The sequence below is a fragment of the Panthera tigris genome, chromosome E1 (genome assembly GCF_018350195.1).
Source record: "Panthera tigris isolate Pti1 chromosome E1, P.tigris_Pti1_mat1.1, whole genome shotgun sequence".
In the NCBI taxonomy this organism is placed as follows: Eukaryota; Metazoa; Chordata; class Mammalia; order Carnivora; family Felidae; genus Panthera; species Panthera tigris.
The window spans coordinates 53,627,414-53,644,891 of record NC_056673.1 but is presented as its reverse complement, the minus strand read 5'-3'; the positions used below and the strand labels follow the sequence as shown (position 1 = coordinate 53,644,891).

The 17,478-nt window shown below is 55.2% G+C and overlaps 1 protein-coding gene across 3 annotated transcripts in view; it reads left to right on the top strand.

Annotated features, from left to right (window-relative positions):
- Nucleotides 1–17,478, top strand: part of SDK2 (sidekick cell adhesion molecule 2) — a 263,893-nt gene that overhangs the window by 175,044 nt on the left and 71,371 nt on the right. For all 3 annotated transcript variants that reach the window (XM_042965582.1, XM_042965580.1, XM_042965583.1), the window contains 8 exons: nucleotides 2,393–2,504; nucleotides 4,149–4,339; nucleotides 4,507–4,590; nucleotides 6,700–6,894; nucleotides 8,113–8,229; nucleotides 9,831–9,998; nucleotides 10,950–11,052; nucleotides 17,175–17,351. In XM_042965582.1, the coding sequence (XP_042821516.1) occupies nucleotides 2,393–2,504; nucleotides 4,149–4,339; nucleotides 4,507–4,590; nucleotides 6,700–6,894; nucleotides 8,113–8,229; nucleotides 9,831–9,998; nucleotides 10,950–11,052; nucleotides 17,175–17,351 (1,147 nt within the window). The remainder of the gene's footprint in view (nucleotides 1–2,392; nucleotides 2,505–4,148; nucleotides 4,340–4,506; nucleotides 4,591–6,699; nucleotides 6,895–8,112; nucleotides 8,230–9,830; nucleotides 9,999–10,949; nucleotides 11,053–17,174; nucleotides 17,352–17,478) is intronic.

Here is a 17,478-nt window from a genome sequence, read left to right as displayed (position 1 = left end):
GCACTTTAATACGATAAATGTCTAAGCATCGACCTGAGATCCTTCCAGACCATGCCCTGCATGAGGACAGACCCCTGCCTGTCTCACTCAGTGGGGAGTCCCTGGTGCCTGGCACAGTCTGGCGTGGACTGAGCCCTCACCCAGAAAAGAGCTGTTGAGTGAGGGGCCGAACTCACATAACCCTGAGACACAGTCATTTTTATCCCCATTGTGTCACTGAGAAAATCAAGATCTGGCTGAGAACCCTCCCCACGCCAGGATGCCTGGGGCAGAGCAAGGTTTCAGACCAAGTCTTCCTGACCCCCCAGGACCTCGGTGTGACCTCCAGGGTCCCCGGATAGGTGTCAGTCTCCCCTCCACCCCTCCCAAAGCTGACGAGTTGGCCCTGAGGCCCTGGGGTGGCCCTCATATTTTTAAACTCCGAGGGCTCTGTTTACCTGGCTCCGCGGTGGGGCACCCCTCTTGGGCTCTAACTGTCTCCTCCTCTTGCCCCATTAATCTGGACCGTGGTACCTGTGCGCCCCAGCATGTAATAAACAACTTAGAGCACACTTTTATGGATTCAGCTATATCAGCAGCTTTCAATCCGATCGCTCTTTATGGCACCTACATGAGGCTTTTATATTGTTGCAATTATTTTGCTTTATATGCTTCCTTTCTTCCCCCTTCATTTTACTTTTTTTTTACATTTTATTCCCTTTCCCAGCAAAGCCTGGAGTCCAGGCAGGAAAAGCTGCCCAGGGCCGATCAGGGTGGCCGAGGGCCAACCAGGGTGGCCCAGAGCGACAGCGGGGCCGTGACCTGTTCTCCCCATCCTGTCACTGTCCCCCCCCCCAGGGCTGGGGGTGTCATTATAGTCTGCTACCTCCAGAGTCTCCTGGAAAGGAGCCAACTGGATGGATTTTTCGTGAGAGAGAAAGCCCTCCGTGTTTGAACTTTCAGGAGCCCTGGCACAGGTGCACAGAGAGTACTTGAGTTTCTGTCAGCATTGGCCCACAGAGATAAGAGCCTGGCCACTTCCTAAAGAACTCAAAAAATAGAAAAGGCAAAGCTGTTAGACGAGTTTGAGCTATCGTTTCGTTTGGTGTTTGTAGAGCTCACTCGTGACACATTCTCTTTCATTTCGATCATCGTCCCCGAAGTTGTGCACGGATAGCCCTGGACCCGTTCATGCCTTCCCCCGTCAAATACACGTGAGGCCCCTACTACGCGTCAGACATCGCCCTTGTCCTAGAAAGTAAGCATGAGCAAGACTGTGTTAGCTCGGGCTGCTGTAACCCGTTACCAGACCTGTGGCTTCAGCACAGGCAGTTTGGGAAGTCCAAGAGCAAGGTACCAGCACGGCTGGGTTTTGCTGAGGCCTCTCTTCCGGCCTTGCACACAGCCGCCCTCTCGCCGTGTCCTCACGTGGCCAAGACAGAGCTCTGACGTCTCTTTCACTCCCGATGAGGGCGCCAGCCCTGTTGCATTAAGGCCCCACCCTTATGGCCTCCTGGAACCCCGTCTACTGGAGACCCCGTCTCCAAATACAGTCGCATGGGGGTTAGGGCTTCAACGTACGATCTGGAGGGGACAGAATTCGGTCCATAGCAACGATCCATGAGATTCCCACCTCACGGAATGTATTCGCTTCCTCGGGATGCTGTAACAAAGTACTGTAAACTGGGGAGGGGGCGGTTATAACACCAGAAATGTCCCCTCACAGGTTTTAGAGGCCAGAAGTGTCGGCAGGCCTGTGCCCTCCCTGAAGGCTGGAGGGGAGGATCCTTTCCTGCCTCTCAGCTTCTGGTGGTAGTCCTCTGCACTCCTCGCCTCGGAGACACCTCGCTGCAGGCTCTGCCTCGAGGTCACCTGGCCTTCTCTTCTGTGTGTCTGTGTCTAAATTTCACTCCTCTTCTAAGGACAAGCCCTATTGGGCGCAAGGCCCACCCTGACACAGAAGGACCTCATCTTAACTTGATTACGTCTGCAAAGACTCTGGTTCCCAATAAGGTCACGTTCACAGCTGCCGCGGACTTGAATGTGGGGGGATTACTATCCAGCCCAGTACAGGGAGTTTGCGTTCAGGTAGAAGACGTGACAAGTGGCGATGTAAGCCAACAAGATAAATGTGGGTGGAGGGAAGGATTTTGAAGGCAAAAACAGGACAAGGGGAGAAGGGGGAAGGTCTTGGCGGTCTCCAGCGGGCGCTCCCTGGACCCTGAAGAGAGGAGGAGGAGGGGTAAGAGGGTCCCTGGGGGCATGTCTGCAGGTTCGGCCGTGGCACTGCCCCGTGGTCACCCGCTCTGCTACATAAGGACAAAAGTCTTCCGTGGCATGAGCCTCTAATGGGGGCCGGGCAGAGATAGGATTTCCGACCCGTGTTTCCGGCTAACGCCTGACCTCTCTCCAGATGTCGGGGGACCTGCAGACCCCATCGCCCCAACCATCATCATTCCTCCCAAGAACACCAGCGTGGTGGCCGGGACCTCGGAGGTGACCATGGAGTGCGTGGCCAACGCCAGGTGGGTAGCGAACTCCCCCTACTCCCCTTCGCCCTTAACTGCAGCCGGAGCACCTGACCTGTGGGCTCCAAGGGGACCAGTTCAGGAAGGCCCGGAAGTGTCGCATGAGGACCCCATGAAAGGAGATGGGGCCTTTGTCATGGAGGAGGGGTGACGTGTGGACGTGCTGGCTACTTCCAGAGGGTTGTTGGGTATGAGCCGGGCGCGCTCGTTGTCCGTGGCCCAAAAGGAGAGACCGAGGCCCGAATGGAAGTTATGGGGCAGCGTATCTCAGCCCCGAATACTGAGGCCCCGCCTGTGGCCCTGAGAGCGACCTGGAAGGGACAGGTGACCTCCCTGCCACGCAGGCACGTGTGACAGGCATGCTGGGCTAAGAGACGGCTCGCATGATGGATTTGGCAGACCTGGTGTCGGGCACAATCGCAGCCCCCCTCTAGCCGTGCACGGCCCTCACTCCTCTCGCACAGGAAACAGTTAAATAACGACTGCGCCTCATCACGTGTGGCCGCAGTGCTGTGCCTTCCCACGCGATTTCCTTTCCTCCAACAACCGCCCGACAGAGCTGTCGCTACCCCGCAGGCCAGAGAGGGCAAGCGACCTGCCTGAGACCACCCAGCTGGCCAACAGCAAGGTTGCCATACCACAGGCCACCCCCTCGGGGCCCAGGGCCATGCTCGGGGCCTCAGTCTCCTCAACTGTAAAATGGGAAGGATTTGAGCACCCACCTCCCCGGGGGAGCATGTGGGTAGAGTGCTGGACCCAGCCTGACCCGACACCTCTTAAGTGCTCCAGAAAGATGCTCCGAGGTGATGGGTGGGGAGTCAGACCAGCGACCCCGAGGTCACATCCAGTTGAAGATTCCCGGAGAGCCACGTTCCTAAGCATAGGCTCCCGGAGACCCAGGTTTTCCGCAAGTGCGGGAAAGGCCGCGGGATGCAGAGGACCTCGCTAAGGACACAGAGAACGCCTATAAGAGCCTGCCTAACGTCACTGGAGCCAGCGTTGCCCAGACCCGCTCCATCACAGGGCCCTTTTCTGCGGGACCCCGCCGCACACCCCGTGGGGTTGGCACAGACCCCTCCAGGATCCGCCAGGCGCTGAACGGGAGAGCAGGCCACACCCAATCTCCGGGGGCTTTGGGGGGGGACAGGGTCGGTGAGGAGGGTGCCCGATTCGCCCTCTGTCTAACTCAGGAGGTGGGTATGTCCGTCTGCCTGCCTTTCTCCCTCCAAACCTTGGGCGATTCTCTCTCATTCCTCTTTGTCATGTTGCCCGGCGTTCTGGCCGCTCCTGCCTGCCGGCTTCTGTTTGGACGGGACGCAGCACAAGGGGGACAGAGGGGCAAGACGCGCAGCTTGGGGTGCAGGGTGCTGCTCCTGCACTCGGGAGCCCCGTGTCCCCGGTGGGTGCCGGGCTGAGCTAATCCACCTGTATTACAGCGTCCCCATGACCGCAACCCCAGGGGGCACAGGTGCCCCCATTTCACAGACAAGGAAACCGAGGTCCAGAGTGCTGAAGGGCTTGTACCTCTAGGAAGTAGCAGGGGCTGGGGCCCCGGGCTGGCACTCCCGCGCACCCCTGCCCTGGCCCTCAGGTTTCTGGAAGCCCCTGTGGCTGAGAACCTGCCTCCCTCACCCCCTCCAGGCCCCTGATCAAGCTGCACATCATCTGGAAGAAAGATGGGGTGCCGCTGTCGGGGGGCATCAGCGACTACAACCGTCGGCTTACCATCCCGGGCCCCACGGGCAGTGACGCCGGCTACTACGAGTGCGAGGCCGCCCTGCGCAGCAGCAGCATCCCCTCTGTCGTCCGTGGAGCCTACTTGTCTGTGCTGGGTGAGCTGGGGCAGGGCTGCTGGGGCTCCCCGCCCAGGGCTAGGGGCATGGCTGGGCATCCCAAGCAGTGGCTGTATCCTACGGGCAGTATGGCTGGGTGACCGGAGCAGGGGCTGTATCAAAAGGAGCATGGCTCTGAGCCCCTCCTCTGGTCCCTCCTCCTGCAGAACCTCCCCAGTTTGTCAAGGAGCCAGACAGACACATCACAGCAGAGATGGAGAAAGTGATGGACATTCCCTGTCGGGCCAAAGGTAACACAGCGGCATGGTCAACGGGGAACAAGGACCCCCGCGCCCAGACCCTCAGCCTTTCCTGTCCCTGTCGCAAACTTTTCTAAATTCCACTTCCTTCTCCAGGCATCGTCACTGAGCAGAGAGTTAGTCTGGCTGTGAGCAGACGCCCCAGGAAACAAACAGGCCAAATTACCATAATCTCAGGACTGGAAATCAACCCACGTTACCCTAACTTGAGGGTTACAAATGAATCCAAATTACCGTAATTTCAGGATAGGTGACAGACCGAAATTGCCCGTAATTCCAGAGTTGGAGACAATGTCAGAACTGTTAGAACGTGTGAGTGCGTTTCGCCTGAGATGGGTCTCATGAGCTCCGCCTGGTTTCTGGTCCATTTTGCTCCATTTTCTCCCCTACTCTTTTCTACTTAACCCCCCTAGTCAGAGCTCCTGGAGAATTTCCACTCTTCCCATCCCCAGCCTCCCTCTTTCTGGCCCGGCTGAGCTACAAGGCAGCCCCAAAACCGGGCTGGCATCCAGGGTGATCGGATGATAGGAGAGGGCGTCCACCATGGAACGTGGTGTCATTTGAGCAAAGAGGCAGAACGTAGCTCAGGCAAGGAGAGTCGCAGAGGAGGGAGGGAGGAAGGACTCCCCTTCTGAGCCCACGCGAGGGGAAGGCCAAGATCCATTCGTTCACCCAACAGACACCTTCGGAGGGTTTTCCACGTGCCAATAATGCTCTTGGGCTGGGGAGATACAGAATGAACCCAACAGCCAGCCAAATCCTTGCTCTTACGAAACTTAACGTTCTTCGAAGGCAGGCAGACCAACCCATGAGCAAATAAAGATACTTTATTTCATTTCATCGAATATGTCATGGGTTGTGAGATGCCCCATTATTTTATGTGCCACTAAGAAAGAAAAAAGACTACCAATGAAATGATGATGTGCTTTCGATAGGAAGACGCCTTTGTCTCGGAGATGTTACCACGTGAAAGAATGTGTGTGCCCCGTGGAAAGGGTGAAATACAGCGTCGTAGAATGTCAGGGTTGAAAAAGAGCTGGGAAGGAGAAGCAAGCAGGTGTAGGGGGCTTGGGGCCACGAGTGCTCTTTCAGATGGAGGGTGGGAGCTCACCTGGGGAAGTCACATTTGAGCTGGGACCCAGAGGGAGAGAGGGGAGGCTGGGGATACGTGCGAGAAGACCATGCCAGGCCCAGGGGTGTGTGGCTTGGGCAAGGCTGAGAGACGGGGAGCCCCTGTTCACCTCCCTGTGCAGACCAGGTAGGAGAGGGCTCCCGAGAAGCACCAGCCTCCTCTGTGTGCTGCTCGACACGGGACTCTGTGTTCAAGTGGGCTTGGGAAAACAACCCCCGTTGGAGGTTCTCAAAATACATAAAAGTCTCTGCTAAATTAAATTGCAGTTAGGGCACCAGGGTGGCTCGGTCGGGTAAGCGTCCAGCTTCAGCTCAGGTCACGATCTCACAGTTCATGGGTTTGAGCCCCACGTCCGGCTCCATGCTGACGGCTCAGAGCCCGGAGCCTGCTTCGGATTCTCTGTCTCCCTCTCTCTCTGCCCCTCCCCTGCTCATGCTCTGTCTGTCTCTCTCTCAAAAATACATAAGCCTTAAAAAAATTTAATTCCAGTTAAAAATTAATTTATGGGGCGTCTGGGTGGCTCAGTAGGTTGAGGGTCCCAGCTCTTAATTTTGGCTCAGGTCATGATTCCAGAGTCATGGGATCGAGCCCCTCATCAGGCTCCACGCTGTGCATGGAGCCTGCTTAAGATTCTGTGTCTCCCTCTTCCTCTGCCCCTCCCCTGCTCTCGCTCTCGCTCTCTTTCTTAAAAAAAAAATTTTTTTTGATTCATTTGTCCCATCCACCATTTCCAAGCTAAACTAATCCAGCTAAATTTTCTCGGAACCCCTGCTCTTATAAGAACTTGAGAAATGCCACCCCGAGAACATTTTTCACCTCCTCCAAGACCATTAGCAGCCCCTCTAAGAAGGTTCTAGGGAGCAGGACACACAGGGACACCCTCCCCATGCAGACTTCCAGGCACCCCTCAGAGGCAGGAGGGAGGGAGCCCGGAGGTGGGCTGACTGTGGGCCCACGTGTCCCCCTAGGTGTGCCACCGCCTTCCATCACCTGGTACAAGGACGCGGCCGTGGTGGAGGTGGGGAGGCTGAACCGATTCCGGCAGCGCGGTGATGGGGGCCTGCAGATCAGCGGGCTGGTGCCCGACGACACCGGCATGTTCCAGTGCTTTGCCCGCAACGCGGCCGGCGAGGTGCAGACCTCTACCTACCTGGCTGTCACCAGTAAGTTGGGCCTCTGCTGTCCTGCCCCGGAGTCCCTCCCGCTCCCAGGATGCAGCCTTCCTCCAAGCCAGCAGCCTCTCGAGAAAAGATGCTGCGTTTTGCAGAGCTAGGATTCCAGAAAACTCAGCAGCGGGGGCGGCCCTAGCCGGTTGCGCCCACTGCTCTCCCAGCCCGGGTCTGGCGCTCCAGGACCCTGAGCCACGGAGGGGTTCACGGGCTCTTGGAGAGAAGCGTCTGTGAGGCCACGTCTTGCTCTGGCCTCGCAGCTGCCCCTGGCCTCCTGGACAGGGCTGAAGCCACCCCGTCCCCACTGAGAAGACTCGCTTACTTCTCCAGAGAGACCCAGGGCTTTCATCTCAGTCCCTCCTTCAAACCTTTTGCCCTCTTGGAGTCTCTTGGCGGGGAGCATAGCTCTCCCGCCCTCTTCACGGAGCTGCGTTCACAGCCAATGCCACATGAGTGGCCACACCGTCGATGGCAGAGCTCTGTGCACGTGCAAAGCGCCGCTGGGTTCCTTGTCTCAGCAGCAAGAGGGTGTGTGGTCTTGGGCCTCCCGGAGTCCCTCGGGGGAGGCCCTCAGTCCCACAGAGGTCCCCCCGAACGGGGCGGCCGTGGGGCAGAGGGCCAGCTGGGTTGGCCCCAAAACGGCACTGGGGACGGAAAGGCTGCCGTCTCGCTTCTTGCTTCCGAGGAGTGTGGGCGAAGCCGGCGCTGGTCCGTATCTAAGCTCCGCTCCCATGCACGTCCGCCCCTGAGGGCCGGGCCAGGGAAGGCCCGCGCAAAGCAAGAACGCTGTGCTGCATCTTGAAGAACCACAGCTCGACCGGGCTGTGGACTCTCCAGGGCCAGGCCTCGTGCAGAGTGGGCAGTGTTCTCCTATTGGCCATAACCGTTTTTTCTGTCAGGAACCCAGAGCCTCGATGTCCTGTGCAGTGAAGGAGGCATCATGGTGGGTGTGAGCCGCCCTCGGGGGTCCTCCCTTTTCCCCCAGATGGAGGCCGAAGAATCAAGGCAGAAGGGCTGGTGTAGCCTGGGTCCTGCCACAGGGCAGGTGGTGCAGGGAGCCCCGGAGGGCCTTCCGGGCTTTTCTCCGGTGCTGGGGTCCCATCGGGACACCTGCGTCCTTCTTGGTGGCAGGGGCAGGATGAGCACCTGGCCGTCTAGCGGTGGGGGCTCCTCCGGGGTGTAGCTGAGAGGCTCCACTGTCTCCTTTTGCAGGCATCGCCCCCAACATCACCAGGGGCCCCTTGGACAGCACAGTGATCGATGGCATGTCAGTCGTGCTGGCTTGCGAGACTTCGGGAGCGCCCCGGCCGGCCATCACTTGGCAGAAAGGTAGATGGGACTGATCTCCTTTGGAGGGTGTGGCCGTGTGACAGCCTAGGGCAGTCCTCAGAGCTCAGTTCTGGAGACAGCCGGGTCGGGTTCCCTATGTACAGTTGTGAAGGTCGTGCACTGCACACCCCCAGGGGCGGGGCGTCTTTCACACCACAGTATGCACCACGTGCCACCCCGCTGGGCTCAAGGCCCGGCTCTGCAGCTCCAGAGACCTGTGACCTTGGGTGAATCATTTACTCACTCGGAGCCTCGGGGTCCCCGTCTGTAAACTGAGGACAATGGGACCATATACCTTGGGTCAGCATGAGGACGAAACAAGAGCCAGCACTGTGCCTCGGCAGTAGGGAAGCCCAGTGAATGGCCGCTGTTTGACGGTCCGTATTACGGTGGTGGCCGTCCGTGCAAGCGGGAGACCATCCCTGCCCCCACGGCAGCGCGGAGGGCTCCCGACACCCGAGCCAGCGAAGCTCAGGCGGTCCCGCCCTCGGTGGCTCCTCCGCGGCTCTGGTTCCACACCTCGCCTTCCCAGCTCTCCCCGTGTGCACACACGTGTGCGTGCACCTGCAGTCACTCCCTCGCACCTCCCAAGTCTGCGTGGAGGAAGCTTCTCCCTAGGACTCACCTGCCCCCCTCCCCCGGGCCTCCCCACGCCGCCCCCCGCGGCTCAATTTCTCCACCTCCTTATATACAAGAAAACCTGCCCCTTCGTTCCGCTCGTCGCCTGCCGCCCCGCGAAGGCCCCGGCTTCGGTTTGGCCCGCCGCTGTCTTCCTGGGGCCCAGGCCGGAGACTGACACATGGTAGCTGCTCAATAAATATTTGTGGGGTGAGTGGAGGCACAGCCAGGCGCGGGTATGGACACAAATAAACACGCTCACCTGACACGCTCACTGGTTCAGCGTTCCTGCCCGTGGGTGCAAAGGGAGACACCCACAGGCTTGCACATGAAGATACCCCTCTGCACGGACAGGTGGGATTGTCTTTAAAATAGATACAGTCTCGGGCTCATCTCCCTCCCTCACCCCCAGGCACCAGGCCTCCCCAGGTCCCACCGCAGAGGGAGGCCTGGCCCACCCTGTCCCTGTCCACCCCTCCCCGCCCCCGCTCCTTGCTGCTCCCCCCCCCCCACCCATCACTTCCCTCCGCTCCCCTGAAGGTGACTCTCCAGAAGCATCCTGCCGCAGGATGCCCGTCACCACCTTGTCAGAGCTGTCTGCCCCCTCCCCCCACCCCCCCCCGGCCCGGGTGCCAGCTGTCTCCAAGAGCTGTGCCTGGCTGCTCCAGGAGACCGTCCCTGGCCTTCTCCGGCGAAGGGCAGACGGCGCGGTGGGTGGAGAGAGAGAGACGCCAGGAGACCCGGGCTCTGTGACCGAGCGCCCTCGTGCCTGTCACCACGTCAGAAACCCCCCTGGGCCTCCGCCCCCCCCCCAGCCCTGCCCCCACCTCCGCGGCCCTCCCAGTCTTTCTAAAGCTGGGGGCCTGCCCGAGACCACCTGCCCGGGGCCGCCAGGGAGAGGGCTCACGCCGTGTCAGAGTGCCAGGGGCTGCGTGGACGCGCGTAGCCGGCCGCACCCCGAGCCCACCCCGTGTCGCCCTCAGGGGAGCGTATCCTGGCCAGCGGCTCCGTCCAGCTGCCTCGATTCACGCTGCTGGAGTCGGGCAGCCTGCTCGTCAGCCCCACGCGCATCTCCGACGCCGGGACCTACACCTGCTTGGCCACCAACTCTCGGGGGGTCGACGAAGCCTCGGCCGACCTGGTCGTGTGGGGTGAGTGTGCACAGTGCCTTCACACGTCCGTGCGTGAGTGTGTGCCGAGCACAGTGTCCCCCTGCCGGCACCTGCACACCCGCACGTCGGTCCCGCCAGGGGCGCTTCTTCCGAGAGAAGGGCTCGGACGAATGAATGACTGCAGAGGGAAGGCCGGGCTTCTGCCGATGGTGCCACGAGAGCGAGGGCTCTCGCCGCGCGTGGCCGAGTGAGAACAGAGAGGCGGTGGGCAGCTGTCTTCAACGTTAGGACAGCAGTCAGCACCCCCGTTCCGTAAAAGGCCAGAGAGTAACTATTTTAGGCTGCGTGGGCTGGACGGCCTCTGTCCCGACTCCTCGACTGACTTTCCTGTTTCAGCAAGGAAGCAGCCAGAGGGCACGGCTGGGTTCCGATGCTAATGGCTTTGGTAGCCAAAGAGGCTACCGGCCGGACTCGGCCCCCGACCGTAGTGCTCTGAGCCCTGCTTTAAGGAAGCGAATCAAGCCCCTTGTGCGGTCAGATTGCACCACTGGGGATCCACGCCCAAGACAGACGTGCCTGCGGGCCACCTGGGGAGGCTGAACACCCATGGGCTCGAATGCCGTGCAGCAGGGATGCTGTTTTTACGCTGGCTAGACCACCGATGTACTGGGACCATGGGCCCCCGATCACCCTCAGATTTCCGTTTGTGTATCCCTCACTCGGGTTCGTGGGGGCAGGATTAAACGAGCCCCCGCCACGAACGTGGCTTTCAAGAATTCAAGCACCACGGAGGCACATTGTTCCCTTAACGCTCTGGGACATCGGCCGCGGTAGACCTGTCCACGTGCGGGGCCTGCCTCCGCCTACCCGTCGAACTCAGCCACTCGGGCTCGGTTTACCCGAAGGCGCCCTTCCCACACACCTGCATCTCACCTGTTACTCCGGCTCTACACCCCCTTCTCACCACCCTGTCTCCCTGCCCTCTTTCAGCCCGGACCCGCATCACCAAGCCTCCCCAGGACCAGAGTGTCATCAAGGGCACCCAGGCCTCCATGGTGTGCGGAGTGACCCATGACCCCCGAGTGACCGTCAGGTACTCCCTCTGCTGTGACCCCATGGAGGCAAAAGGGGAGGGCAGCTTGTGGCCAGTATCACTGCCAAAGCAGCCGGCAGCGAGGCTGGAAGGGGCCGGCCACTGACGCCACTCGGGAGTCCTGGCCCCCACGGCTCTGGAGGCAGCTGCATCCTGGGGCGCCATCTGGTGGCCATTGGGCATATGACAGTCTAACAGCCACACCAAATGCCCACCCCCCACCGCCGGAAGCCAAGGTTGCCCGTAAGGGTTCCTAGACATTTTGACACACATCCATCCTCGGCCAATCCACTGCGGGCCTCCAGTTTGAGAAACACCTCCTCGAACATTAAACATTGATATTTAGGGCAGTCGTCATGTGCTGCCGGCACAAACGCAAGCAGTGAGCCTTGAAATCACAGAGATGTAGTTAATATGTTGTCAACACATGATTCAGAATATGCTTATTCCTGGGATTATTCAATTTTTGGAAAAAAAAAATATACCAACCATAAAAATGTTCTCCAAGAGAACCCACATGTTCCTCCCCATAGAATACCGCTGTGAGTCTCAGTTCTATACATAAGTAGCTATAATTTTAGCACCCATTAATTGAAAAATTTTATAATAAAAAAAGCTGGTTAATTCAGTAACACTTTAAAATAAGTTGGCGTTTTATTTATTAAAACGTCATCTATTATTTGGAAAATACTTGCATATTTTATTCATTCTCTAGACGATTCTTTTTTTTTTAAGTTTATTTATTTTTGAGAGAGAGAGCACAAGCGAGGAAGAGGCAAAGAGAGAGAGGGAGACACAGAATCTGAAGCGGGGTCCAGGCTCCGAGCTGTCAGCACAGAGCCCGATGCAGGGCTTGAACTCATGAACCGTGAGATCATGACCTGAGCCGAAGTCGGACACTTAACCGGCTGAGCCACCCAGGCGCCCCCATTCTCCAGACAGTCCTTCATTGACAAAGGGATTCGTGGATCTCTTGCAATATAGCCGCAGGCCCACCTTCCAAGGACCTCCAGGGACCCACAGATGGAAAACTGTGTTCTGATGCACTGGAGGGGTCCTCACCTCAGAATGGAATTCTCCATGCAGCACAGTTTTTTCTAGATGGGAAGAGAGAGAACAGAACTGGTCCCTCGGCATTTGCAGCCTGTGCCCAAAGTCACCCCACATCTCCCACCCCTTCCTTGGACTTGAAAACCCTGTCCCAGCTTCAGGGAATACACATGGGGCTCCCTGACCAGACAGGCTAGGAAGGACCCAAGCAACCAAATCAAATAAAGTGGCGGAACACTTTCCAGAACAGTCTCAGGAGAGAACTCTTCCGTTTGGTATCCGAGGCCAGATCTAGACCCACTCTGAGAAATCCAGCCGGGCAACGATGACTGCTAATCCATATTTCTGTTGGCCTTTTTTCTTACTGCATGGCTAATAGATATGCTGTATAGAAGGAAAATATAGAAAATGCAGATAAGTCCCAAAAACTGGGGAGGGAGAGAGAGAAAAAAAAAAAGAAGGAAAAAAGTAAGTTTACCTGTTTCTCTCAGAGATAGTAATATTTGGGTGTCATTTGTAAACAACTGGAAACACAATTCCTTAGTCTGTTTCCAGGTTTTTACAAATGACACCCAAATATTACTATTTGGTAAGAACCTTAAGAACCTGTTGTGACTCTCTTTCCCTGTCGATGAATATTTTCATATAAACTCCATTACCTGATTCTTCACATGTCCATTGTGTGGCTGTAATGGAATTTATGTTACCAATTCCCTAATGCTGGATATTTGGATTGTTTTTTAATTTTGCTAATATTAAGAAACATAACGATCCACATCCTTGTAATTATTTTTGCACGGCTTTGATTTCCTGAGGACTATTTTTTTTAATTTGTTTAATGTTTATTTATTTTTGAGAAAGAGAGAGACAGAGACAGAGAAAGAGTACAAGCAGGGGAGGGGCAGAGAGAGAGGGAGACGCAGAATCGGAAGCAGGCTCCAGGCTCTGAGCTGTCAGCACAGAGCCCGACGCGGGGCTCGAACTCACGGACTGTGAGATCATGACCTGAGCTGAAGTTGGACGTTTAACTGACTGAGCCACCCAGGTGCCCCCATCTAATATCATTTAAAATCACTCGTCAAAATTGTTTAATAGCCAGCTATATAATAACAGATAATTTTGGAAAATTTATACCCTGAGTTAAATGAACCCACTGGTTGTTTTTTTTCCTTTCTTTCTTTCTTTCTTCCTTCCTTTCTCCCTTCCTTCCTTCCTTTCTCCCTTCTTTCCTTCCTTTCTCCCTTCCTTCCTTTCTTTCTTCCTTCCTTCTTTCCTTCCTTCCTTTCCTCTTTCTTTCTTTCTTCTTTACTCCTTCCTTCCCCCCTCCTTCCTTTCTTCCTTCCTTCCTCCCTTCCTTCCTTCCTCCCTTCCTTCCTTCCTTTCTTCCTTCCTCCCTTCCTTCCTCCTTTTCTCCCTTCCTTCCTTCCTTCCTTCCTTTCTTTCTTTCTTTCTCCCTCCCTTCCTTCCTTCCTTTCTTCCTTCCTTCCTTCCTTTCTCCCTTCCTTCCTTTCTTTCTTTCTTTCTTCCTTCCTTCTTTCCTTCCTTCCTTCCTTTCTTCCTTCCTTCCTTCCTTTCTTCCTTCCTTCCTTTCCTTTCTTTCTTTCTTTCTTTCTTTCTTTCCTTTCCTTTCCTTTCCTTTCCTTTCCTCCTTCCTTCATTCCTTTCCTTCTTTCTTTCTTCCTTCCTTCCTTCCTTTCTCCCTTCCTTCCTTTTATTCTTTCTTAACTTTCTATTGTGGAAAATTTCCAAGATAGGCCAGAGTAGAGAGACCAGTGTCATTAAGTCTCATATACCCACCTCTCAGCCTCAGTGATTGTCAGCACTTTGCTCACCTGATTTTGCCTATCCCCCTCCCCCACTACACACACACACACACACACACACACACACACACACACTTTTTTTACTGCAATATTTTTTTAATGTTTGTTTATTGTTTTTGAGAGAGAAAGAGTGCGTGCACATGCTCGTGAGTAGGGGAGGGGCAGAGCAGGGAGACAGAGGATCCAGAGCAGACTCTGCACTGCCCACAGCGAGCCTAACGCGGGCCTCGAACTCACGAACTGTGACATCACGACCTGAGCTGAAGTCGTATGCTTAGCCAACTGACCCACCCAGTCGCCCCTAACTGCGATATTTTAAAAGCAAATATTAAGCATGTAATTTCACCTTTACATATGTCAGTGTGCATTTCTTACCTAAAAGGACTTTTCTTTAAACATAACAACAACCATGTCCCTGGTCACACCTAACACAATGAGCAATCAATCCCTTGATGTCTGCTGATACAATGGCCCTGATTATCTCAGAGGTGCCTTTTTAAAAGTTGGTTGGTTGATGGGGCACCTGGGTGGCTCAGTCGGTTAAGCGTCCGACTTCAGCCCAGGTCATGATCTCCCAGTTCGTGGGTTCAAGCCCCACATCGGGCTCTGTGCTGACAGCTCGGAGCCTGGACCCTCCTTCGGATTCTGTGTCTCCCTCTCCCCCTGCTCCTCCCCCACTCACACTCTGTCTCTCTCTCAAAAATAAACATTACATAAATAAATAAATAAATAAAAGTGGGTTGGTTGAACTCAGCATCCACCCAAGGTCTGCACATTGCTTTTGGTGGGTGTGCCTCCTTTCTACATAGTCCCCTCCCCCTCCTTTTTATTCTTGTTTTCATTGTTGCTTTGTTTACATGCAGTTAATTAGTTGGAGAGACCAGGTTCGACAGGACAGAGGTCCAGCTAACTTGTTCTGTAAAGGGCCAGAGAGTACATGTTTTAAGCTTTGAGGGCTATATAGCTTTTGTCACAGCTCTTCGAGTCTGCTTTTGCAGTGCAAAAGCAGTCACAGGCAGTGTGCAAACAAGTGGGCATGTCTGTGTTCCAATAAAACTTTATTTACACAAACAGGCGGTGGGCCATTGTTGGCGATACCCACTGTAGAAGGCCCCACCTTCGGGGTTGGGCTAGCTGCTTTTTCGTGGTGTGGTACGCTTGTACTTCGATCCCTGGTATTTCTAGTTAGATTCAAGGAACTGGCTGATCAGATTCGGGTTCAGTTGTTGGGGCATAAACACTCCACGGGTGGTAATCTATGCTTCCCAAAACACCACCTCCCAGGGCAAAAGATGTCTGCTTGCCACGAGATGTTTTTTTTTTTCTTAATTTTTTTTAAGTTATTTTTGAGAGAGAGAGAGAGAGAGAGAGAGAGAGAGAGAGAGACAGGGAGAGAGCATGAGCCAGGGAGGGGCAGAGAGGGGGGCAGGTACAGAGGCTCTGAAGCAGGCTCTGTGCTAACAGCAGAGAGTCCAATGCGGGGCTCGAACTCACAAGCCGTGAGATCATGACCCGAGCTGAAGTCAGACTCTTAACCTCCTGAGCCACTCAGGAGCCCCTGCCATAAGCTGTTTCTTATGCAGGAATTGTACTCATGCCGTCAGTGCTGGCACAGATGATTCTTTTCTAGCTATGGAGATGAATTGAAGGTGATTCCTTCTGACAATTTGTAAATATGTATAAAAAGCCTTAAAATTTAACTCAGCAATTTCACTGCTGAAAACGTATCCTCGAGGAAATGATTTAGCACGTATGAAAATACATTACTGCAAGGATGTTCATCGCAGCATTAACTATAATATCGACAAACAAGGAGCTAAGCTGGTCACCCAACATTATGGGAACGGTCGCAGAGCAATCATGTGGGAAGCACCGTGCAGCTGATAAAAACCATGGTGTGGAAGCAGCCCATTTAAAAGAGTTTGTGACATTTTGTGGGGCGGGAAAGCAGCTTTAAAGTCAGGATGGATGGATAGATAGCTAGATATTGTTTACGTACATGTGCTATAAGAGTCAAAGTGCATAATGATGACTAACTTCTATTGATCCCTTGCCACGCTCCGGGCACTTCTTGGAGCATTTTATATTAACTCACACAATCCTTAGAGCAACCTTATAAAGCAGGTGGTGTTATTTTCCTCGTATGACAGATGAGGACACTGAGGCACAGGGAGGGTAAATAAACACACCCAGGATCACAAACGCTGGTAAGTGGCCAAGGCAACATTTGACCAGGGAATCTGAATCCAGAACATAGAAACACTGTGGTACCATGCCCATTGGGGCAGGAGGGAAAAGTCTGGAAGGTATATGCTCAGCTGTTAATCATGGTTACCCATTATGGGAAAGCTTCTCGGTTTTCCTGTATTTTTTTTTTCCTATTTGTATTTGCAATTCCCTGATTTTTTTTTTTTTAAACCTAGCTTTAAAATATTACAGGCTCATTCTCCCTAGCAAACTTGCATTCTCTAACACAGAGAGTTCTCTCGCATCCTTGTGGCTCAGGCCACCCTGTCCCCAGCTGAGCGAGTGATGGGTCATGTACAGAGCGGCTCAGTCCCCATACTGTTCCCAGCACCCTGGCCAACCTTGCTGGGGGGCAACAGCAGGACGTGCTCCCCGGAGCTGGCACCCCACGTTATGTTGACAGTAATAGTTGTATTTCCTCAAGAATCATTCCAGAGGGGATATTTCTTATTGTCAGGCCCGGGCGTGTGTGTAATTTCTCAAGTCCCCCTTTGTACTGACTGACCGAAGCTAAAGTGATTTTTTGGACACTGAAGTCAATTTGTCACAGTGATGCACTGATCTAATGATTCCCCTCATAAAACTAATTCCAAAATGCAGTCTGTGCGGAAACGTTAATTCTTTTTCCAGCTGTAATCTTTTAACCTCTTCGGAAGATTACCTTTTGCCGGCTCTTTTGTGCTGGCTGCTTGGCAGTCGCTTCTGGCCAAAAGCAACACGGCTCTGACCTAGACCTGAGATAGAGGTGTGACGGCTTCGTGTGCTAACCCTCCTGGACGGAGCACCTGCCTCGGGGACGGTGGGCTGGGGGCTGATGGGGTGCCCACCGTGCTCCGGCCCCAGACCAGCCCCGGGGCGGGGGGGGGGGGGAGGGGGCGGGTAGGGAAGTGGGGGGGACTCTGCCGCCTTTGGAACTCTCCTCCAGACCCGCCCTGGGCTGAGCCCCGGAAGCGCCCCCTAGTTCCCTACCTCTCTTTACTGACTGGTTCTTCTTACTCTCAGGTACGTCTGGGAGAAGGATGGGGCCACCCTGGGCATGGAGAGCAACCCCCGCATCCGTCTCGACAAAAACGGCTCCCTGCACATCTCGCAGACGTGGTCGGGGGACATCGGCACCTACACCTGCCGGGTGCTCTCAGCCGGGGGCAATGACTCTCGAAGTGCCCACCTGCGCGTCAGGTAAGGGGGCAGCCTGCCCGGGCCCCCCCCCCAACCGCAGCTCAGTGAGGCCTTCTGTCAAAAGCAGAGGAGTCTGGGGACAGGTAGGACAGGTAGGCCCGTAAGCCAGGGAGCAGAGCCTCCAGGT